Here is a 25781-nt window from a genome sequence, read left to right on the forward strand (position 1 = left end):
AAACTTAGGAAACATCTTTGGATTTGTAAGCTTCTTGAATTTCAGAGTGTGAATCCAGTATCACCCACAACTAGGTAACTTCTTTTCAGTCCAACAGTTATACAAATCATTAAGAAAATTATGATTTTTTTAATACCACTCATAATTAAACCCAACCGACCAAGAAAAACTACTTCTGGTAAAAAAAAAAAACAAATAATAATCAACAATTTCTAGATATTTTTTAGATAAGAATCTAATGAATAATAAGCAGAGTCGACCAAACACCTCTAAGGCAAAAAGAGTCTCTATGCATACTGACTACAGAAGACTGGAACATCTTGGAAGCAATGGCATAATTAAGAGAGATAATTTTTAAAGTACCTAAAAAGGGGTGCCTGGGTGGCTCAGTTGGTTAAGCATCTGCCTTCGGCTCAGGTCATGATCCCAGGGTCCTGGGATCAAGCCCCACATCGGGCTCCCTGCTCAGCAGGGTGTCTGTTTCTCCTCTGCCTCTCACCCTGCTCGTGCTCCCTCTCTCTCTCAAATAATAAAATCTTAAAAAAAAATAAAAGTACCTAAAAATTATTTCTAGTAATTTTTTCTAATAATTATTTCTATAATTTTTACCAATGAAAATAACAGTAGATATAAAAGTTAGAATAACTGGGGCACAAATGTGGGTACCTAATCAAAACTGAGACCAATCCAACTTCGCTATTACTTGGTAAATTTTGCAAAATGTTAAGAATTGTTACGATTTTGTCTTGGTTGTTGTTGCCAATGCCAATCATTTTTAAAAGTATGGGGGTGGGGGGCACCTAGGTGGCTCAGCCAGTTAAGCAACTGACTGGTGATTTAGGCTCAGGTTATGATCTCATGGGTCAGGGGATCAAGCCCCACGTGGGGCTCTGCACTCAGTGGGGAATCTGCTTGAGATTCTCTCTCCCTCTCCCTCTGCCTCTGACTCACCCTGTGAGTCTCTCACTCCCTCACTCACTCCCTCACCCTGACTCCCCCTTCCCCTGACTCACATGTGAGCATGCTCTCTCTCTCTCTCCCTCAAAAAAATAAATAAATCTTAAAAAAAAAAGTATGGAGAAACTGATACTCTTTGACTGTTTTTGTTTTGTAATCATATCTGAATAGAAGCAATCTGAAAAGAAAAAAATATTTAAATGCTTTACATCTGTTAACATACTATTAGATGAATCTGAAATTTTTCCACAAATCCAAATCCTAGTAGCTTACCCAACCCTTCATTCTCCAAATATAATACATTATCCATACTCCAACTGCAGGCATCAGGAATATATCAAATTTTATCTTTGATTTCTGAAAAATAACTTCATCTGATTAGTCATCACTTCTTTTTGACACATATGCACTTGAGGGATGGAGATAAACAATATTTAGTTACAAGCATAGCTTGACAAAAATGACAATGAAAAAAATCAGTCTTTGGCTGTCTATAATTCTATTTTTGTAGGCTACAAAGAAAAATGTCTTTATTATTACAAATTCAAACTGACTCTGTGTCATGTTCTAAATCCATCACTCTTACATCTTTTTTTTTTTTTTTTTAAGGTAATAGACTAGAGAAATAAGTCAGATACTTCAAATAAGTCAGATGCTTCTTAGCATTAGAAGAGAAGTAATTCTGGGGCGATTGGGTGGCTCAGTTGGTTAAGCATCTACCTTCGGCTCAGGTCATGATCTCGGTCAGGGTCCTCGGATCCAGCCCCACATCAGGCTCCCTGCTCAGTGAGGAGTCTGCTTCTCCCTCTCCCCTCTGCACCTTCCCCCTGCTCCTGCTCGCATGCTCTCGATCTCTAATAAAATCTTTTTAAAAAAAGGTAATTCTAACTCTACAATAAAATTTTTTCTTTAGAAAAAAAATTAAAATTGAAATCCCTCCTTCCTATTCAGTTAAATAAAAGGTATCTTTCTCAAATATACAATATATCAAAATCTCTCCAAGCAATAGCTATTTCAACTAACAGAAGTTAGGGAATTTTTTACAGATACAGAATTAAAAAAACAATCTTCAAGAATTCCTTCACAATATTCAATGCTTAAGTTTTCCCCATGATAAATATTAAACAATAAAATAGTATTTCAGTTTTATTTTAGCTTTGCAATATAATCACCTTTGTCTATCAACCTTAATTAACAATTCCATTCATTGATCTAGTGCAATAGTAATTAGTATTTATAAATATACACAATACCTAATAGATTACCAGTCTACTGGTTATTCAGTTATCACCTTGGGGCCATTTTGACTAATCCTGTATTTTCTCTTTTTTAAAAAGCCAATCAGTCAACACAACTCATCCTCTACTCATCATCTCTAGTTCCACTGTGTCATTTAACACTTTCTGAATAAATCCAGACCAGTGGTTCTCAAGTAAGAACAATTTTGAATTCTGTCCTAAAGAGAACACTGGCAATGTTTAGACAATGAATGACTGCCATGAAGGTGGGGGTAGGGGCAGGAAAGGAAGATGATACTGGCAGTTAGTAAGTAGAAAACAGATGCTGCTAAACATTCTACAGTAAACAGGACAGGCCATCATTACAAAGAATTATACAACACCAAATGCCAATAGTGCCGAGATTGAGAAACCCTGGTCTAGCAATTAAGGCCTTAATTTGACCTCATTATACTTGCCCAGATGCATCTCTTTTATTCTTTTACTCAATCCTGATTCCAAAGTATAAATATTTTCCAGCCTCCACACTTCTAACACTTAATATATTGTTTCCCTCACCTAGATTGCTTCTCTTTCAGTTCCTAAGTTCAACTGTTACCTCCTCAATGAATTGTTCTAGATAAATCCAGTCTAAAGTAGTCCTATCTCCTAGACTTGAACTATACAAATAATCAATCATGCTTTGTATTATCTGTTATTTTACTTATTTAGTTATTTTGATATTATCATATTTCTTTGTGAATTCACCATAATATCCAGCAAAGTGCTCTTAAACAAAACTACAGATCATCAATGACCATTATCTTGATCCACTTAGTCAAAATTAGATTAAGTACAAAATACTACCAAAGCAAAGTCTCAGCGTGACTTTTCCAGCTAATTTTCTGGCGATCTGGCCTAATTAAACTAACTATGGATCAAGATCTAAAGTTAATCATCTTACTTTGGCCAGCAGGTTAGAGCGGACACAGCACTGCTATTTTGTCTTATTTAATAAAAGTCATATATGCACTCATCTTCAAAACCATTCCACTTATATATCAGATAACTAAATGCAATCTATCCTAACCCCAATTCCAGGACCAAGTCTCAAATATAACCACTTAAACTAGGTCGAATGATGAAACTGCCAATAATCTAAAATTGGTAATTTCATATGGTTCAATTTAACATCTCCACATAATGTTCTTCTGGTGACTATCACCATAATTCTAATATGGTTGTACTCTGTCCTCAGTCAAAAATGAGAAATCTAGGGGCACCTGGGTGGCTCAGGTGGTTAAGAGTCTGCCTTCCACTCAGGTCATGATCCCAGAATCCTGGGATCGAGCTCCACACTGGGCTCCCTGCTCAGCAGGGAGCCTGCTTCTCCCTCTCCCCCTGCCCCTCTCACAGCTTGTTCTCTCTCTCAAATGAATAAATAAAAATCTTTAAAAAAATGAGAAATCTAACTCTATTTTCACATTAAAGATGAAAGAAAAGATGATCTATTTTCAGTTTGTACTTTTCTAAAGTCAGAGGCGTTTAGTTATTAACCATCAAAAATCAATCACTTGACAATCTTATTGGCAGGTCATTTTTTGAGCAATATTTATCTTTTTCTATTTTATTATCTGAGAAACACATGAATAAAATTATGTTTATCTGCAAAGGTGTTGAATATCTTTCAGAAGTCTATATTCTTAAAGCCGAAGAGAAGTAGAAGTTCTGTAGTCGGAATTTCTGATTTCAAAATGAAGAAATTGATGCACAGAATCTTGTCAACAAAAATTAAGTCCAACCAATCTAAGAGAGTCAGTAGTTCATTCAGTAAGTCATTTCTAGACATTGTTTTGAAAGAAGCTTTGCTCAGACAGATGATTAGCTACTATTTCTCCACCTCCAGTTTAATCTAGTCACATGTAGGTTTGGGATTCCACAACTCTAACATGACTGAAAACCAGTGATAAGTCTAATGTTTTATTTCATGTAAGAGTCCAACTACCTCAGGCTAAGAAAGGATTCGAACAGGGAACGCTGGTAATCTACAGTAAGCCACCGTGTTAGCTACGGAGGACACCGATGCACCTTAACCAAGAATGGAAAATAGGATTCAATTTCTATTATTAACTATTTTAAACAAAATCATTTACTACTATAATCTCCCTTGCAGTAACATAACAAGAACTACACAGCGCCCAAGGAAGTAAATTACAAATAGAGCAGACTAGCTATGATGGCAAGAGGGAATAGAAAGTATGTATTTTTTAGTGCTTTGAAGAGATTTTTTAAAAAAAAATATCAGCCGGGGCGCCTGGGTGGCTCAGTTGGTTAAGCGGCTGCCTTCGGCTCAGGTCATGATCCTGGAGTCCCTGGATCGAGTCCCGCATCGGGCTCCCTGCTCGGCAGGGAGCCTGCTTCTCCCTCTGACCCTCCCCCCTCTCATGTGCTCTCTCTCTCTCTCATTCTCTCTGTCTCAAATAAATAAATAAAATCTTAAAAAAAAAAAAAAAAATCAGCCTAACAAAACTCATCCTCCCACTTTTCACACATAATTGATAATTCCCATCAACTCTGATTAAGATTAACAAGGTCAGGAATCTCCACTTAGCTTGATACCAAAAATTATCTTGAAAAAAGCAGTTTGTATCATTAGATTGTTTTAACCTTTGTAAAGAGAAGTGATACCTGTGAATGACTATAACTCAGTAAACAAAAAGAAAAAAAATCTACAAAGTCAGGATTTATTGTCACAGAAACAATTACGGAATACTTAAAGATTAAGCTTCAGAGTTTTTTCATAGTGGTATTCAAATGAGTCGTAACTTCTGAAACCCAGTAACTACTGTAACTGTTAACAATCTGGACCAAAACTACATTCTAACCAAAAATATTATCTACCAAGATTTTCACCAAGAGAACTTAAAAAGTTTTGGCTCCTTTTCCTTCCCTTGCTTTCCTCCTTTGGAAGTACCAAACATCAGTAAATTGACTAATAAAAGGGAGAGAAACTGGCTGAGAAGCAAAGGTTAAAAGACAATTAATCAAGATAAACTTAACTTTTTATTGTTGGGAATGACCTCAATTAGTCACAACATCCAAGTAGTTTCAGTTTAAGATTACATCTATTTACTTTTAGGATTTCTGCAGCAAAAAGACTGTTAAATTTGGAGTCAAAAGACAAGGATTTACATCTATTATGGCCTAAGTGACCTCATGCAAGTTCTTTGAATTCAAGTGCCCTGTTATCTGTAAAATAATATCTCCCTCACTAAGCTATTATAAAAGTTAAATAAGATTATGGAAATAAAAAGTTCTCAGTAAATCACCATGCAAATTCTACTTGTTGATGCTATTTAAATAACAGAAGCGCAACACAACCTTATTTCATCTCTTACCATCCCTAGCAGAAGTTAAAAAAAAAAAAAAAGGGAAAGGAAAGTTATGACTAAGCACAGAAAACTCTCTGGGGGAACACTTTAAAATTATTAAAGGGATGAAACTGAAAAGTCTTTATTTAAACTTCCATCAGAAGGGGCAAAATTATAAGTAATTTTTATTGTACATGTGTGTTTTAGTATTTGTCACATAAAATGTGCATTCTCAGATTCCTGCAGTTAAAACTATATGTATATACCTATATATGTGAAGTAAAATAAACAGAAGATACCATGGAAAACCGTCCGTATTTTTCTGTTTTCCAATCTTGTACAATGTGAACGTATGACCTTTTTAAAAGTTTGTTTTTAAAATCACAAAATATAATGAGTAAACATGTATCTTTGTACTTCAGAGAGTTCAATCCACAAAGTCCAACACCCACCACAAAGTACAACTTTTTACTCTGGTCACCTTTATTCTGGTAAGGGAGCTAATAGACAAAAAGCAAAACTCCCCTCAGAGGGTGCCAAGTGATCTGAATAGAGAAGAACCCTGCTTATGGGCTGTTCATGGCTCACATTACTCTCAGGATATTATTTGACTTCCGGATATTTGTTTTTTTTCTCTATCCATAAAATAAGCTTAAATTATTTTTGAGTAAAGAACAGAGAAAACGCTTTGGTATCTATAGTATAAGTTCTTTTCTGCCTGCTAATTATCTGAGTATCAATATAAACAGAAGCAATGATAGGATCTAGTGAAAGGATCTTCGGGAAATGTGAGAAATCAAATGGACAAAATAAATGACGTTTATGTGCTTTAACTTTAAATTGGCATTTTAATCAAAGCCGATTTTTTAAAAGGGTCTGAAAATAAGCCCAACCTCCAGAAAGCTGGGAAAAGGGAAGAAAAGGAAACATTTACCTGAGGCATCTCCAACTTTAAAATCACTGTCATCTGAACTATCATAATCGAGAGCTTCTAGCAGAGAAGCTGCCAAAGGCTTCACCTGCCTCCTCTTGGAGCTGCGATCCACTGTTAAGAGAAAAACATTACATTGTCATTAATAATCACGCCAAGCACAGAGGACAGCTGTGATGCTAAGGGAAGATACAGATGACCTCGTGCACGGAATCTGTCTAATTCAGTTCTCAGCAAAAAGTGTAGGAAGCTTGCTTGGGGTGGGCACACGGGCTGGGGAGGGCTGGCCAGCAGCAGAGGCGGCTCCAGGCTGGGGTGTGGCAAAGGCGAACCCAGGCCAACCAAAATCAAAGCTGACCCCCGTAACATCCTCTTATGTTTCTGCGACTCGTTCATAATCCCTCAGACACGGAGACAGTCAACAGAAAGAAAACGCTAAGCCCAGGTAATGAAAGAAGCCTTGTTCATTCCCGCAGACTGTGGAAGGGAAGCGCCCACGAAAGGTCCAGCTTCCCGCAGAAACCTGCCACCCCCACCCTGCTCCCACAGGCCCTGACTTCTAGAAGGGCTGAAATGCACCTTTCTCCCGGCGGAGGCCTCCAACACACTTACTAAGGAATCCGTGAGGTGGTCGTTTGGAGGAGACCTAGGGAGAGGCTGCGAGAGCCTTGGCAGCGCTGAAGTTGGGACTGATACCGCGGGAACAAATCCGAAAGATGCTACTTAAAATCGGCGGCGCCTCCGACGGGGCCCGGGCGCCTAGAAAGCAGCGCTGAGGTCCCCTCCCGCCCCCCACCCCGCCCCCTAGTCCTTGCCGAACCGGCCCCGGCCGCTCGCGCCCCTTCCCACGGCGCTCCAGTGCCAGAGGCTCCCTCAGGCCCCGGCAGCTCTGGGGAGTTAATTTCCTCCGTTAAAACTGTTAGAAAAAAATAAAAGAAAGAAAAACTTTATTAGCCTGCACCAGAAGCAACAAAAGACCCAGAATTTGCAAAGTCCGAGGTCGTTTGCCTGAAACAATAGAGAAAGCAACGACCCGGATACAGCTCGTAAGAGAAGGAAGTGAAAACACACGGCAAAGCGGGCCCCTAAGAGCAGCAAGAGGCCTGAGCGCGTGCGCCGGAGTGGCAGGCGCTCTATGTCTCTCCTGCAGGAGGAGCCGAACAGAGCCGAGCGAGAACCGAGAGGGAGCCGAGCGGAGCCGAGTAGTGACGAGCGGGAGCAGAGAGCCCTCCCAGGCCCTGAGCGGTTCTTCCCGCAAATCACTGAGGCTCCACCCCCCGCCCAAATCCGTGGGAGGCCAGTGTTTGTTCCTGGCGTTTGTTTCTTAAGGAGTTACTCGGAGAACACTTTACAGAAAGAGGCGTTGCTAGCTTAAGTTACTACCAAAAACATAAATAATACCGATAGCAACATTCTACCTGCTGCCTCTGCAAATTGCATCGCTTTAAATACCTTGGAACGTGCGAGTATTTTATTTCTTGAAAGAGGGAAAGGTGAGAATCGCATTAGACTTTGATTGCTGCTTTGAAAATTACAACTGTGGGACACCTGGGTGGCTCAGTTGTTAAGCGTCTGCGTTCGGCTGAGGTCATGATCCCAGGGTCCTGAAATCGAGCCCCACATCGGGCTCCCTATTCCGCGGGAAGCCTGCTCCTCCCTCTTCCACTACCCCTGCTTGTGTTCCCGCTCTTGCTGTGTCTCTCTCTGTCAAATAAATAAATAAAATCTAAAAAAAAAAAAAAAAAGAAAATTACAACTGTAAGAGAGGGAAAAAAGCATTAATTTAGTTATATTAACTATTAGTACAAGGAGTGTACTGTGGGTAGACATTTTCATATAAATGAAATACAGTATTTAATTTACGGAGAGAATACATCTAGGGGAAAATATTCCATTTCACAAGTATATGGTGTATTACCTCAGGGTGTGTGTCCACATGAATGTGAAATAATGCCTTGCATTGACTTAGGAAATTTAATTTTTAAGATGAATTTTTAAATCCATAAAAACTCAGGTCAGTATGTACAACTGGATATGGCAGTCCTTCAACAGTTTCAAACACCACATTTATTTACATACAGGTTAAATACTTTTTAAATTATATTAAAATGTTAGAATCTGACTAGTATTAATACTTTTCAAAAATTTATATATCAAGGACTGAGAAAGATTTGGATGAAGTTGATTCAGTTCATTAGTTTATTCCACACATAAACATGGAGTGGCAGTGTTTGTAACATGGGAAAATAAATGTGTAGGAATCAAATCATATAATGCCTTAGTGAAGCTTACTCTTTAAAGAAACGTGTTAGATTATTTTGTGAACTGGAATTGAATTTTATAATATTAAATTTGACAAAATAGTAAATATTTACTACAAAGTAGTATAATTTATGGAATGATTACATGGAGGCTGGACGGCCTGCAAGATAGTTCTCTTCCCTTCCAGAACTTAAGGTACAGGTAAGGATACAAACAGGTAAGACAATTGCTGTATATTGTTAGACAGGTTACCAGAGAAAGAGTACACATGCTAAGAGGAGAGAAGGCACTCAGGGAAGGCTTCCTAGAGAAAGTGATAGAGCCAAACATAGTCTGAACTGACCTGAGAAAGGGAGAAAAGGAGACAGAAGTGTTCCAGACCAAGGAAAGGTCATGTGCAAATGCTCAGGGCTAAGAAGGATTGGCTAGTTAAATTCCCCAAAAGCTAGACTACTTCAATGTCCCAGGACATTCCACCATAACAGTAGTTGTACAAATTATATTGCAACCTCATCTTTCTGTGTTCCTTATCCCTGCTAAAAATGTAAACTCCTCCAATCTCTAAGAATCTCTAGTCCCCTGATCCAAACTACCACTGCTATGTGCCCCCTCAAACCGTCTACAGTGCTGTAGAAACTTAAATTCCAAAATTTTACAACCTTCTTAGTAAACCCTCTTCCTTTTCAATGATCATTCATGTACTTCCTTGTCTAAAATGGAAAGTTACCCTGCAGCCCTCTCAACTGGAGGCCACTCAGCCTCCCACACCTCATTTTCTCAAGATCCAGAGGTGGCATCGAATCCTTAATACTCCCCACTGGCCTTCAGACCTGTTATTCCTCCAGTTAAAAGCCTAGCAACTTAATTATTTGACCAGCTCCACTTCAGGAACTTAATTTCCATTCTATTTCAAACATGAACCATACTAAGGATTGTTTTACTTCTGAGGTTAGAGAACCAAACATTCCACTCTCCTCCTAGATTCATTGGGAGGAATTATGCTGAATTATCTAAAAGGGAAAAGACACTCCAAAAGCTAGCATTCAAGTTTCTGTAAGAGAAATTCCTAGAAATAGATTGTCTTTTTTTTTCTTCAAAGATTTTGTTAAAGGTCTTTACATGGCAAAATCCAGACTCCAGATCCAGCTGCCAAGGAGACCCTGTTATCCTGTGGGTACTGGCTGCAGTATGGCAGGCCACCCTGGATTCCCACCCTTCTGTTCCAAGATGGGGGTGGTAGGCGATATCTCATCTTTGGGTTTCACAATGCTCACATGACCAAACAGGGGCTTCTTAGGGCTAATCTTACCACGTGGGTCCCCAGGAAGCATGATCTTCACTTTGATGCCTCAGCAGTGTCAACATAGTAGTTAATAGGGTCCCCACTGTGAATCATCAGGCCATGCATAAACATCATGGATTTAGGAGTTTCCCAGACACCAAGATCTCACAGTGTTTGGCCCCACCCTTCATGATGAACCGCAGCACACTATAGCAAACCCTCTGCACAGCAAGTCCTCCTAGGAGTTTGTATTGGAGAGACTCTGCCCTAGAAATAGCACACAGACCTCTTGTGGCCACCTTTTCAGTTTAAAGTTCTACACTGTCCTCAGAGAAATCAAACCTCTTCTGAACCACAATGGTCAATTCCCAGATCTGCTGGCCCTTCTCACCAAGAACATTCTGTGTTCTGGTGGCCAAGATAATGATTTTTGTCCTGGTTGGTGTAATTCAGACATCAATCCCAGAGTAGCCATCTTCAGTCAGCTCCTGAGTGAGAAACTCGTTCAGTTCAGTTTTAAAGATGCCATTGGCAACAAACTTCCTCTTCTTGGAAATCTGCACCACCGTCTTGCTGCCATGGGCCACTGATAGAAATAGATTTTCTGAATAAAAAAATATAAACACATTTATATTTAATAAACATTGCCTAATTGCTCTCTAAAAATAGGCTGTACTAATATATATTATCACCAAGAGTGCATGAGAATTCTTTCCAAACCCCTGGCCATTGAGTATTAAAAATCATTTTTTTAACTTTTAATTTCTAAGTAGTTTTAGATTTATGAAAGAATGCACCAATAATACTGTTTGTATATACTCCTCACCCTGCTTCCACTAATGTCAATATTTTGCATAACCATGTTACATTTACAAAACTAAGAAATTAACATTAGTACAATATTATTAATTAAACCAGAAACTTTATTTGGATTTTACTAGTTCTCTCACTAATGTCCTCTTCTGTTCCAAGATCCAATCCAGAGGACCATGTCGCATTTAAATTAGCAATCTTTTTAACGTTTGTAATACATGAGTTAAAAGAAAAAAAAGACAAAAAGGAAAAAAGGAAGGAAGGAAAGAAACGGAGAAAGAGAGAAAAAAAATTTTAAATAGCGAATTGCTTTTTTGATTTGTATTTAATAAATGTGGAAGAAATTGCTAGTTGTTTCCCAATACCTATTATCCTTGTCTTCAAAAATAAAAGCCCCAGGGGCACCTGGATGGCTCAGTCGTTAAGCGTCTGCCTTCAGCTCAGGTCATGATCTCAGGGTCCTGGGATCCAGCCTCTCATCGGGCTCCCCGCTGCGCGGGAAGCCTGCTTCTCCCTTTCCCACTCCCCCTGCTTGTGTTCCCTCTCTTGCTGAGTCTCTGTCAAGTAAATAAATAAAAATCTTTATTAAAAAAAAAATAAAAACCCCAAATTTTAACTAGACACAAGTTTTTCTCTTTTTTGAAAAGATTTTATTTATTTATTTATCTGAGAGAGAGAAAAAGCTGGGAGAGGGGGAGGGGAGGAGCCCAGAGCCCAGCACAGGGCCCAACCTGGGCTCAATCTGATGACCCTGAGATCATGACCTGAGCCCAAATCAAGAGTCTGACACTTAACTGACTGAGCCACCCAGATGTCCCACTGGACACAAGTGTTTCAAGAATAGCAACTACAGGGGCGCCTGGGTGGCTCAGTCGTTAAGCGTCTACGTTCCGCTCAGGTCGCCCCGCATCGGGCGCCTGCTCAGCGGGAAGCCTGCTTCTCCCTCTCCCACTCCCCCTGCTTGTGTTCCCTCTCTCGCTGTGTGTCTCTCTCTGTCAAATAAATAAATAAAATCTTTTTTTTTTTTTTTTTTAAAGATTTTATTTATTTATTTGAGAGAGAGAGAATGAGACAGAGAGAGCACATGAGAGGGGGGAGGGTCAGAGGGAGAAGCAGACTCCCTGCCGAGCAGGGAGCCCGATGCGGGACTCGATCCCGGGACTCCAGGATCATGACCTGAGCCGAAGGCAGTCGCTTAACCAACTGAGCCACCCAGGCGCCCTCGATTTTTTTTTTAAGATTTTATTTATTTAGGGCGCCTGGGTGGCTCAGTTGGTTAAGCGACTGCCTTCGGCTCAGGTCATGATCCTGGAGTCCCGGGATCGAGTCCCGCATCGGGCTCCCTGCTCGGCAGGGAGTCTGCTTCTCCCTCTGACCCTCCCCCCTCTTGCGCTCTCTCTCTCTCAAATAAATAAATAAAATCTTTAAAAAAAAAAAATCGAGACTACATTTTCTAACTTTCTCGAAGTTATATGTGGTTACATAATTAAGTTCTGGCCAATGGGATGCTAGCTGAAAAGGTATGTACAATTTCCTCACTTTTCTGCCCTCTTTTCTTTTTTTTTTTTTCCTAATCATTGTGGTTAGAACTTCCAGTACACTGTTGAATAAAAGTAGTAAGGGTACAATTCCTTGTCTTGTTCTTGATCTTAGAAAGAAAGCTTTCAATCTTTCACTGTTTTAGTCTGATGTTACCTGTGGGTTTTCATAGATGCTTTTATTTCATAAAGAATAACTTCTTTTCTGTTTCTAGTTTGCTGATTGTTTTCATTTTGAAAGAGTTTTGAGTTTTATTAAATGCTTTTTCTGTATATATTGGAACAATCATGTGCTTTTTTATACTTTTGTAATTTTGTCAGTATGGTGTAGTACATTGATTTTCATGTTGAACCAACCTTGCATTACTGGTACAAATTCCATTTAGTCATGGTGTATATGTTACTGGATTCAGTTTTGCTAGTATTTTGTTGAGTATTATTGCTTGTATGTTCATAAGGGATGTTGCTTTGCTACTATTTTTCTGTCATATAAAGAATCTTCATTGTTTATGAACTGCTATATTAGCATCTCCTATAATATTTTTCTATGTGTCTTGAAGGCACATATTGTAAATTACTGTGAGCATTCTTAACTCAGAAAAATTTGAATCTCCTAACGATATGGCATCTTCTTGTTAAAATACTTGTGTTATATAATCCCGCATGCTTTTCTTTTTATTCTCTATTCGATTCAAGGTATCCACGCATTAGTACACATATTAGGAGAATAATTATTTCCTAATAGTTGCAACCACAGACAGCCTTAACGTAGTATTTTGTCAAAGAATACTCTTAATGTTCACAATTCTCTCCAACTAATCAAGCTGAACATGACTGTACAAGTATCATCAACAACAAGTATAAAAAGCAGATTTATATTTAGATATGGTCCTTCAAACTACTCCTACAAAAGGTGGTGAAGTAAGCAGCATAGTGTTGTATGGACACTTGCTATATGAAAAAGAATCAAACTGAAAAAAGACAGCAAACAGAGAGTCTGCAGACCTGAATTTGAGTCCAAGCTTTGCCACTGAATTTCTGTTTGACCTTCAAAAGGCAATTTGAACTCTTTGAGCCTCTGATTCTTCATTTAGAATCTGGGCATGATAATAATAACCTCTCTAGTTAAATGAGAAGTTTTAAGAAGCAGATGACAAAGGACTCTATCTCCAAAATTACTCCAGAAAAATGGGAGAAAAAAAAAACAAAACAAAACCCAAGAACATGCAATGCACATAATGATGTAAAAAGAAAAGAGGAAAAAAAGTTATAATTAAATATGAATAATTATTGATAATGAAATTGTGAAATTTAATACAATTATTAAGCAAGGATAGGTAACCAGAAGAGCCATAATTCTAAAAGATTATAACCAAATCCAAGAGATTTGGAGGTAAAAAGATGGGAAGCATGGGGAAAGTAAAATAAGAGAAATGAAAACAAAAATTGAATTCTCTTATATGGTTTAAGGGAGAAGCTGTAGATCCTGATTAATTTTTTTAATCCAGGAAAGTACAAATCAATTTATTATAAATCTAAGGATAATATATCTGGTTCACAAAGGGTAGTTGAACACATGAATTACCTTTCTAGCCTCCCCAAATTTCACTGAAGTCACATAATAAATATAAAAATAGAAATAAGACCATAAAGCCATAGTACTGTTATAAACCCAGGAGGAGTGTCACCAACAAACTTGTGAAGGCTATTGAGGAATTTTGATAGTTACAGAGGTAGGCTCAGATTGCCAACAAAACCCACCAAACTAAGGAGCTAATAATTTCATCCAGGTGAAAAAGGAGTTACTGAAGTGAGATTTTCCTACAAAGTGCCTGCATATCCCTCAGATGAGAGATAATAAGGCCTGTAAAAAGGGCCAAGACTAGGACAACAGTCTGGATGATTCATTAAAAGGAAAAAGTCACACAACAATCCTGTTTTCAGCTTTCTCTCCAGAAAAAAAGTTCAAGTTCAGTTCTATTAAGTGGGAAGTCTGACTCCAGAAATTTTCAGAATGGGCACTAGGTTATAAGAGAACGAATGATAGTGAGCCCAGTGATGATCAACTGCCACAAGAAATAGAAAAATCTAGCATTATAAACTACTCATAAGCCATAAAGGACAGCCTACTCATTCACATGCACCCTCCCCATACCACCAACCTTCTTCCCACCCACTATGACTGTTGAAGCAAGGATGTCTATAAACAGAACCTGCATTCATTATTTGCCAAGTGAACAGGGCTTCTTATTTAGGCAAGGTATATAAATTTTGGCTACCAATACCATGCAATCCATGTAAAAAGACATATATAGGCAACCAAGTTTCATTAAATATTAAAGTAAACTAACAACATGAGAGGAACTAAAGTTTTAAAAATCTTTAAAACAATTATATAATTCAGATATATCAGGGCTCCTATGTACATCATGAGATTTAGAAGGTAAAAGGGAGGCCAAGGCCATCTACTTTCAGCTGCAGCAGCATCAAAACAAGCTCCATAAACTGTGAAGGTAGAATCCACATTCTGGCATCTACTCACCAGCTTCAAAGGTATAAGCTTATGTTGGAGGAACAGTTCTGGAAAAGGTTAGCGGCAATAGCTGCACTCATTTTCTGACTTCTAGATCACAGCTACAAGTGTATGATCTTCAAACTAAAAGTCTCATTGGATCCCTGACTTTCATTCCTCCAGCCTTTCAAATGACTTCATATGCACCAACTTTCTTTTCAGCATAACATACTTAGAGTGGTTTCTGTTTCCTCTACTGAAACCTTGTCTGATACAGTGTTTAGTGCAGAAAGGTGTTCAGAAAATAAATAAAACCTCAAAATGGGAATTTAAGATTTATTATTTAACTTGGTGTGGGTCAAAAGACAGTGGTGATTTTATTACCAGTGGAAAATAAGATATTGGCAAGCCAAGGCATGCATGATAAAAGAGTTACTTATATTATCACATGTGATCACCTGGAATAAGGTGCCTGTTGAAGGCCAGCTTTTTGTAGCAAGTATTTGTTTTGATAGAATGCTAAGATGAAAACAAGAAATATTTAACTGCATTGGAACCAGCACAAGCCAGCAGCTAGCCATCATTTACAATCCTTTAAGGATATCCCCTGCAGAGAGTCCATAGCTCATATTATCTCGCCATAATTAATATTTTCAGACGGGCGCCTGGGTGGCTCAGTTGTTAAGCATCTGCCTTTGGCTCAGGTCATGATCTCAGGGTCCTGGGATCGAGCCCTGCATCGGGCTCCCTGCTCAGCGGGAAGCCTGCTTCTCCCTCTCCCACTCCCCCTGCTTGTGTTCCCTCTCTTCCTGTGTGTCTCTCTCTGTCAAATAAATAAATAAAATCTTTAAAAAAAAATTAATATCTTCAGAGATATTCAAGAGAAAACAATATTGATGAAGAAAAGATTGTGCTCAAATTTCTGAACTTCAAGAGAATTCTAAATGTTCCTTTAGAGAAAAGACAGATTATCTACAAAGGAATAGGAATCAGGTTCAAGTCAGAATTTTTAACTACAACTTTGGATGTCTGGGAACTTCTAAAATTCTTTCAATGTTGGGGTACCTGGGTGGCTCAGTTGTTGGGCATCTGCCTTCAGCTGAGGTCATGATCCCAGCGTCCTGGGATCGAGCCCCACATCAGGCTCCCTGCTCCGCGGGAAGCCTGCTTCTCCCTCTCCCACTCCCCGTGCTTGTGTTCCCTCTCTTGCCGTGTCTTTCTCTGTCAAGTAAATAAATAAAATCTTAAAAATAAATAAATAAATAAATAAATAAAATTCTTTCAATGTTTTGTAATAAAGGGTTCACTGATAATCATCCTTTTCAAATTATGTAAAATATACTGACTACAGTATTTTCTTCAAGTATTTAGGCAGCAAAAATCTACTCTAGTATTACATGAATAAAATCTTTCTACATATTTAACAAATGAATAATATTGAAAAGAATTTAAGTTAGTTTCTCACAGCTAGTATGTATATATAGTACAAAAATTTTAAATGCACAAAAGAGTATCATGAAAATAAATTATCATTTTATCTTTGTACCTTAGCCAGTCAATCATCTCTCTAGATATAACAAGATTACTTTTTTAGAAAAGGTGCTTGGGGTGCCTGGGTGGCTCAGTTGGTTAAACATCTGACTATTGGTTTTAGCTCAGGTCATGATCTGCTAGAAACTGATCCCATCAGAGTCTGCTTCCTCTTTCCCTCTCCCTCTGTCTTTCCCCCTGGTCTGCTCTCTCTCTCTCACTAAAATAAATAAATAAACCTTTAAAAAACTAAAAACTAAAAAACTTGCTTAGCTCAGGGCGTAGTTTTTATAATGGCTTTATTGAGATATAATTCCCATACCATAAAACTTACCCTTTTGTGGTGTAAAATTCAGTTTTTAGCATATTCAAAAGTTGTACAATGATTACCACTATCTAATTCTAGAACATTTACTTACACCAGAAAGAAATCTCATACTCATTAGCAGTTACTTCACATTTCCCCTATTCCTAGACCCTGGCAATCAATAATTGACTTTCTGTCTCTATGGATTTGCCTATTGTAGATATTTCATATAAATGCAATAAAAAATGTTGGTCTCATGTGTCTGTATTCTTTAATCAAGTACAGTGTTTTCATGATTCATTCACATAGTAACATAGCTTTTTTATTTTTATTTTTATTTATTTATTTATTTATTTTTTAAGATTTTATTTATCCATTTGACAGAGGGACAAAGCGAGAGAAGGAACACAAGCAGGGGGAGTGGGAGAGGGAGAAGCAGGCCTCCCGCTGAGCAGGGAGCCCAATGTGGGGCTCCCTCCCAGGACCCTGGGATCATGACCTGAGCCGAAGGCAGACGCTTAATGACTGAGCCACCCAGGAGCGCCATAAGTTAGCTTTTTTATTTTTATTTTTATTTATTTATTTATTTTTAAAAGATTTTATTTATTTATTTGACAGAGAGAGAGAGACAGCGAGAGAGGGAACACAAGCAGGGGGAGTGGGAGAGGGACAAGCAGGCTTCCTGCTGAGCAGGGAGCCCGATGCGGGGCTCGATCCCAGGACCCTGGGATCATGACCTGAGCTGAAGGCAGACGCTTAACAACTGAGCCACCCAGGCGCCCCATAACTTAGCTTTTTTAAAAACTAACATGATACTGTGAAATTTTATCAGTATTTGTTCTGTATGAAGAAAAAATAAAAGTAAGAGGTGAGTACTTCAATATTTGCTGTAATAGCTGTTTATTAGACAGATCTCTTAGACAAGCTAAGGTATTTAATTATTTTTCGGTGCATATGAATGGCAGTCTTAGGAGCTGTGTTTCACAAGGGGCAAGTCCCAAGAAAGCAAAGCAGATGGGCAAAGACAGCATCAGTGAAGCAACATCATTAAATGTACAATATTGGATGTTAGACAAATAAGATTAGTAGAGACAAGTTTCATGTCATCAACTCAAAAGCTGCAGAGAAGCTTTCAAACAAACAAAAATGCACAAATGACACCTTCTGTTCTTTTTTTTAATCCATCAGATCTTTAAGTGACAATCATAAGCAAACTCCCTAACATTGTTCTAAATCTAAACAATTCAGTTTAAAGCAATTATTGGAAAATATAACAGAGAAAAGTGAAAAATAAACAAATGTACAGATCAAAGGATCATCAAGAAGCAAACATCTTTCCAAACACCATGTAAAGGGGCACCTGGGTAGCTCAGCCGGTTAAGTGTCTGCCTATTTTAAAATTTTATATAAATGGACTCACACAATGTTGTTTTGTTTCTGATTTCTTTGAACAATTTGTTTTTGTAAGAATCATTTATGTTGTTGTGTGTACTTGTAGTTCATTTGCAATATGGAATCACATGCTTGAATGTACTACATTTATTTATTCATTTGCCCTTGATAAACATTTTTGCTCTTTCCAGTTCAAAGCTATTATAAATAATGATTCTATATGCATTCTTGTTTGTGTCTCTCGATGCACATAAGCACACATTACTGTTGGGTTTATATTTCAGAGTGAAATTACTGGATCATATAATATTCAAATATTCAATTTTGGTACAAAAAGTCAAGCAGATTTTCAAAGTGTAGTATCAATTTATACTCTCATCAGCAATATATTTAGGTCTGTTTTTCTTCTCTTCTATAGGATACTTAACGAGAGTTTTGCATCTTTAGTTTGATATCCTACATCAGATTTGAAACACTCTTTGTTATTATATCTCCAATTTTTTTGCCTTAAAATCTTAGTCTTCTTCAGGACTTCAATTTCACGTATCTTGGATGCTCTCTATCGCGTATGTCTCTTGCACTATCTCCATTTTGCTTAACAGTTACTTCTTTATTCTTTTCCTCTTGCATTTTACTATAAGTAGCAAGGAGAAACGAGGCTGTACCTTTAACACTTTACTTGGAAATCTCCTCAGCTAAATATCCAAATTCATCATTGACAAGTTCTACTTTATACCCAACAAAAGGACACAATTTAGCCAAGTTGTCTGCCACTTATAACAAAGATCACCTTTCTTCCAATGGCCAGTAACATTGGCCTCATTTCTTTCTGTCACCAGAAGCACCTTTAATATTTATAATTCTACCAATATTCTATTCATGACAATATGAGTATTCTCTAAGATGACAGAAGCTTTCTCTACTGTGTTCTCATTTCCAACAGAACCATCATCAGAACTGCCTTTGATGTCTATATTTCTATGAATTGTCTCTTCAAGACAATCTAGGATTTTTCTATCATGCACTTCAAAATTCTTCCAGCCTCTACCCCATTACCCAATTCCAAAGGAATTTCCTCTTTTTTAGGTATTTGTTATAGGAGCAACTCACTTCTGGTACAAAAATCTGCCTAAGTTTTTGAAGTTTACCACAAAAATTATTATAATTGGGTGGCTTAAAACAGTAGGAATTTATTTTCTCACAGTTCTGGGGGTCAGAAATCTGAAATCAAGGTGTTGACAGGGCCACAATTCCTCCAAAAACTGTAGGGGAGAATCTTTCCCTGCCTCTTCCAGTTCCTAGTGGCTCCCGGTGTTCCTGGGCTTGTGGTAGCATAACTCCAATCTGTGTCTCTGTTTTAACATGGACTTCTGTGTGTGTCTTTTCTTATAAGAAAATCAGTCATTGGATTTAGGGCCTATTCGAATTAAGTATGACCTTAACTAATTCTAATTAAGTATGACCTTAACTAATTACATCTACAATGACCCTAATTCCAAATAACTTCACATTCTGAGGTTCCAGGTGTTCACAAATAATGTCAGTGGACATTATTCAACCCTCCACACTCTTCAATGTCTTTGAACAGAGAGAGTCTGCATTGTCTGAATAATGTAATCTGCCAATCTTGGAAATGAAAGTCTATGAAGTTTCTAAATCAAGTAATTTTAACTAATATTTCACTAGGGCCCCACATTTTGAGGGATCTGATATTTCTTTGATGAAACTGTTATTAGACTGGTTGGAATTAAAGGAAATATGGGTGGACTCTTCTTGTCAAGTTTTATTATGAGGTTAATGCTTATTTTGTAATGTGAATTTTGAAGATTTCTTTTTCAAAGATATGGGACAAATTTAATAGCATGAGAATTATCTATACCTTGAAGGTTTGGTAGCTATTACGGACTGAATGATCGTGTGCCCCCCCACCTTTATATGTTGAAGCCCTACCCTGCAATATGACAGTATTTGGAGATAGGGCCTTTGAGAGGTAATTAGGTGTAGATGAGATCATGAGGGTGGAGTCCCCATGATGGGATTAGTATCTTCATAAGAAAAAGAGAGGCCAGAGCTCTCTCTCTCTCTGCCAAGTGAGGATGGCCTCCATCTGCAAGCCCGGAAGAGGGTTCTCACTAGGGACCAAGTCTGCTGGCACCTTAATTTTGGACCAGTGAATGCTTTCCGTATCTATAGCTGTTATGAAAAACCAACAAAAGTAATTTGCTTTCTGTAGATGAGTAACACACTTTGACTGTCTTACCTTATGCATACATCAACTCTGCAGCCCTATTACAGGTTCCTAGATCATCTCTATTCCACAGAAATTCATTTTGGTCAGTTACATTGATGGCATCATGGTAACTGGACCTAGTAAGAAAGAAGTAACAACTACTTAGGACATAGGTAAGCCAGATGGTAGGAGGTAAATCTGACCAAAAATCAGGTTTCTGCCACCTCAGTGAAATTTTTAGGGTTCCAGTGGTCTGGGACATGTCAACATAGCTCTTTGAAAGTAAAGGACAGATTATTGCATTTGGCTCCTCTTATCACAAAGATGCTTTCTACTCTGTGGGCCTCTTTGAATTTTGGAGGCAACAATTACCTCATCTGTGTATGCTACCCTGATCCATTTACTGAGCAACCTGAAAAGTTGCTAGTTTTGGGCAGGGTCCTGCAACAGGTCTGGGCTCCCATGCAAATTGTTTTTTTTTTTTTTTTTAGATTTTATTTATTTGTCAGAGAGAGAGAGAGCTCTTGCTCAAGAGCAGGGGGAGGGGCAGAGGGAGAACCAGGCTCCCCACTGAGCAAGGAGCCCGATGCAGGACTTGATCCCAGGACTCTGGGATCACAACCCAAGTCAAAGGCAGATGCCTAACCGACTGAGCCACCCAGGCTTCCCCCATTCAAATTGTTCTTAACCTGAGATGTATAACCTAGCAGATCTGTTGGTGCTGGAAGCAAATTACCATGTTACCTCAGTTATCTATCATGAACTGGGTCTTATCTGATGAACAAAGCTATAAGATTAAATATACACTGCAGCATTTCACCACCAAATGGAAACCATCACCAGATGGATTTGAGCAGGTCCTGAAAGCCTAAGTTGCATGCCCATGTTCAATACTCCCCTCTCAACCTGAACCTATGGTATGGAGCATTGCCTATGGCCAATTAACTAAGAAAGACATATTTGAGCCTGTTTTACAGATGGTTCTGTATAAAATGCTATCAATATTCCAAAGTAGACAGCTGTAGCACTATAATCCCACTCTGGATTGACTCTGAAGGACAGCAATGAGAGACAATATGGAAGTGGTTCTTACCTTCTGTAGTGATCCACTAGTAAAATTATGACTTACCATCCCTGCAACTGTAGCTTTGCTGGTCTGGAAGTCATAATTTCAAGGAAAGAAAATTCTATTACTCTATTGGCCTGGGTGGTTGATTTTGATTAGCAAGGGGAAATTGGAATTCTACAATTCAATGAAGGCAAGGAGGAATATGTCTGTAATGCATGGGGCATCTCTTAGTTTTCCTTTTCTTGTCAAATTCCTCCTTTAGTTTCTATATTCTTGAACTAGATTTATATCTAATTCCATGACAAAGGGTTCTAGAAATAAGGTCTCTCTGTCCTCATGGGTTCCACCTGTCCCCACAGGTTCTAATATATCTTTGCTTCTGACATGTTCCTCTTCCCTTACTGCCTCCCCTGTTGACTTCAGACTGCAATAAGATACTGCTCCCACAATTGTATAATGTCAATTCCTTGTAATAAATTCCTTATTATGTATGTATATTTCCTAGAAGATCTGTTTCTCTGGCTAAACCCTGACTGGTATAAAATATTTATCTGCCTCCATTTCTGACTTGATCTAACTTTGCTGTTCTGGTTCCTCCTTCCTGGCCTGGTCCCCATTTTGTTCATGTTCTTTAGGATTTTAGCATTAACCCTCTTCTCTCATTACACTTTCTTTCACACATATACTTCATGGACAAGCTCATCAGTTCCCAATAACTGTCACTTATATCCCCTTTCCTTTTAAATTGTACCTCTAGACCAAACTTCTCTCTGAGCTGAAGAGTGATGTTTTGCCAGCCTTCAGAACATCTCTAATTGGATATTTTGGAGGTATACCAGACTTAACATTTCCAAAGATGAATTTATATTCTTGATCTTGGCTGGGACACTATATATCGAGTAGCCTAACTCATATATCAGTGTCTATTGTAGCACTTATCAGAAAGCTTTGTAATAATGATACCCCTAGCCCCACTAGACTTGAAGATGTTGAAGAAAGATAGCAATGTGTTATTCTTCTTATCCTAAGCACTCAGCATGAGGAGCAATATATAGTGGGCACTTAATATATGTTTAATGAAGGAATGGATGAATGAATGGATTCATAGAGAAGACAGAAATTTCAGAGAGATAATAAATAACAACAGAAGAGTAATAGAATATAGCTATTCTTAAAAAAATTTCTAATTTGAAGATCTAGGTGTATGGTATAATTTTCCAAAAATTGTAAATATGCAGTTTTCCTAAAATATTGTTTAACCAGAAGGTTTCAGTGAAAATGAGTGTCAGTATTTCAAATTGTTAGATTTTTGGGGTTCCTGGGTGGCTTAGCCGGTTAAATGTCAGACTCTTGATTTCAGCTCAGGTCATGATCTCAGGGTTGTGGGATCCAGCCCCAGTTAGGCTCCACACTCAGCTGGGAGTCGGCTTGAGATTCTCTCCTTCTCCCTCTACCCCTCTACCTGCTTGTGTGCCCTATCGCTTTCAAATAAATAAATAAATCTTAAATAAATAAATAAATACATTGCTAGAGTTTCTTTGCTTTTTAGTATTCATTGAATTTTGTACATAAAGTTCTTCAGGTATTTAATTTAAATTAATGACAGTATGTGAAGCTTTGAGATTTACAACAGTGGAAGTAAACTTTCACAGACGAAAATATGTTCTAATTTTTCTTATAGAAATTTTATAATTAAATACAGTTTATGCTAAGTAACCATAATACTAGTGGAAGAACATATTTATTTTTAGATTAAGGATAGCTGCAGAATCTTCATTAACAAGTGAAGGTATAATTTGTATTTGCGTTATCAGAAAAACAACTACAGTTGTCAATATATCTGCTACAAAAATAATTAAATGCCCAAATGCAAACAGTAAAACATAAGATTCTGCCTTCAGTTGCATTATCATATTCCACGGCTCACTTATCAAATTATTCCTCTCTAAAGAAGCCATTTCTTTACTGTCACACATTAATAACAACACATAATCACTATACCTTCCAGAATTTTCTAGGCTTGAATTTTCAGAGAAACTCTGCAAGAGAAATCACCTTTGGGGTGTGCTATTGATATACTCTTAGTTTTTAGACCTATTCATAGTACAACTTACATTTAATTTAGAAAACTCCTATTTATACATTTTTGTATTTTAAAATTATTCACAAAATTAAATCAAACAATGGAACAAGAAATCCAGAGGGCACAAGTCTCAGAGTAAAATGGTAAAAAACAGCTCCAATTCATTTATTAAGATATTATTGTTGCAGGATTTTTTTTCCCCCGCCTGGTGCCAGCGGTTCTTGGTCATGCTGCTTCGAAGAATGAAGAGGTAGACCAGACAGAGTGGTGGGCAACAAAGTAAGGTTTATTGAGCGATAGCAAAGTGATAGTACAAAGCTCCTGAGGAGGGAGGGGACCCGGAAGGGGTTGCCGCAAGTTTTTTTCTTTTTTTGAAGATTTTATTTATTTGAGAGAGAGAGAGAGGATGAGAGAGAGAGAGATCATGAGCAGGAGGGAGGGGTAGAGGGAGAAGCCGACTCCCCCCAGAGCAGGGAGCCTGACATAGGACTCAATCCCAGGACTCTCGGATCATGACTTGAGCCAAAGGCCGATGCTTAACCGACTGAGCCACCCAGATGCCGGCTACCGGGAGTTTCTAAGTCTAGGGGTTTTTATGGGCTTTGTTAGCGGGCTGTTTTAATCTGATTAACCCTCCCTTTCCTGTCATCCAATCAGATTTTTGTCACCTATCTATAATATGGGAAAGGGTGGAGGACTCCTTCCAGGATAGTGTAAAATCCTTTTAAGGGTGGTTTCCTCTTAGGGTGGGGGCCCCTTGTCCCTGCCTGCCTGCCTTCCAACTATCCTTCATCATTATGTCTTGTAGTTGTTTTATCCTGTGTTTAGATACAAAGCTTTTATGAATCCTCACTACCTAAAGGATCAAGTTACAAATCTAAAATTCTCAAAAATCTGGGTTAACCTTTTCTGTTTCATTTTCTAGAACCCCTCCCTATGCAATCTAAGCTTCCAACACACTGAATTCATCTCAATTTCTTATACATATTATGCACTTACATTATGAACTTTTATTTCTTCTGCCTTATTTCACCCATATGGAATGCAAATCTTCCTCTTTTTTGGCCTGATCATTCCACAAAGATCATAGTCTTCATTAAGTTCTTCATAGGCCCCAAAGTCTTATTTCCTTCTGTTTTATCAGTATTTTTACTTCTGCATGCTTATTGCTCAGATCAAGTCATCTGACAAAGCTTATCAACAGGGAAATAAAAGACAATCTTTTCCCAGTAAGGACATTAAATATTTGTGATCAAAAAGACAATCTACCACAGTGGCCCTTCTGATTACAATCATTCAGATCTTTCTCCTTTCCTCTTTCACCCTCCTCACCAAGGGAAATTACCTAAAAGTCCTATACTGTCATTATTTCCAACTCAAAGCCCATGATCTATGAGTGATGCTGTAGTCTCTGTTCTAGGTATGTCTCCTCTTAACTTGGAGACCTATGAAATAGGCAAGTTAAGTTATTTGCCCCACAACACACAAAATGCAGTGGTGGAACAGGGACTGGATAACCACCATGAATGATCCCATTCAGAAAAAGAAAGAATGGGAGGCACATACCGGTCCTGAAATCTCACAAAGTAGAAGTTGCTGCTGATTGAAAGTGCGGAATATTGAGTAGGTCCTGAATTTGCTATTTGGAGGTTAGTTCTAGTCTGTTCTTCTCTGTGGCTCCTGTTTCACCTTTTGGGAAGTCTTGCCCTAGATCTATCTAAAGGGGGCATTAGAGAATAGGCTCTTGGGCGCCTGGGTGGCTCAGATGGTTAACCATCTGCCTTCGGCTCAAGTCATGATCTCAGTGTCCTGGGATAGAGTCCCATGTCCTGCTCTCTGCTCAGCAGGGAATCTGCCTCTCCCTCTGTGCTCACGTGCTCTTTCTCTCTCTCTCCAAGAAATAAATCAATAAAATATTTTTAAAAAAGAGAGAGGAATAGGCTCTCCTTGGAGGATGAGTATATCTCTCAACCTGCTTTTCATCTCCAGAACACTGGGAGTCCAAGTGTCATTTCACATCTCAATTAGTCACAGCGTCTTTAACCAAATCTGATGTTTTTTTTTTTTTTTTTAAATCAGTACTTAGTCTATGTCTCTTTTATTTTATTCCAGTCAACTCTATCCATCAATGGCTATACTCACATTTCTTTTTAGTGTATACCTTTAGTATACCTCCTTCTTTCTTGAGATTTAATTTTAGTCACCTTGATCCTGCCAGGCTTTGGTGAGAGAGCTACACCCTTATCTCTTTGTCCAGACTTTCAAATTGTTTAGTTTAGAGAATTTA

At 38.2% G+C, this 25781-nt stretch overlaps 1 protein-coding gene across 9 annotated transcripts in view; it reads right to left on the reverse strand.

Annotated features, from left to right (window-relative positions):
• PHF14 (PHD finger protein 14) overlaps positions 1-25781 on the reverse strand; it is a 235529-nt gene that overhangs the window by 206034 nt on the left and 3714 nt on the right. For 5 of the 9 annotated variants that reach the window (XM_032402038.1, XM_032402043.1, XM_032402039.1 and 2 more), the window contains exons 2-4: positions 20373-20479; positions 10048-10624; positions 6480-6590 (exon numbers count right to left, since the gene is read on the reverse strand). In XM_032402038.1, coding sequence (XP_032257929.1) covers positions 6480-6590; positions 10048-10069 — 133 coding nt within the window. In that variant the 5' untranslated portion in view covers positions 10070-10624; positions 20373-20479. Of the gene's footprint in view, positions 1-6479; positions 6591-7055; positions 7625-10047; positions 10625-20372; positions 20480-25781 lie in introns of those variants that run through there. The other 4 variants (XM_032402040.1, XM_032402036.1, XM_032402037.1 and 1 more) reach the window with 4 other exon arrangements.

The sequence above is a fragment of the Phoca vitulina genome, unplaced genomic scaffold, assembly GCF_004348235.1.
Source record: "Phoca vitulina isolate PV1807 unplaced genomic scaffold, GSC_HSeal_1.0 scaffold4, whole genome shotgun sequence".
NCBI lineage: Eukaryota > Metazoa > Chordata > Mammalia > Carnivora > Phocidae > Phoca > Phoca vitulina.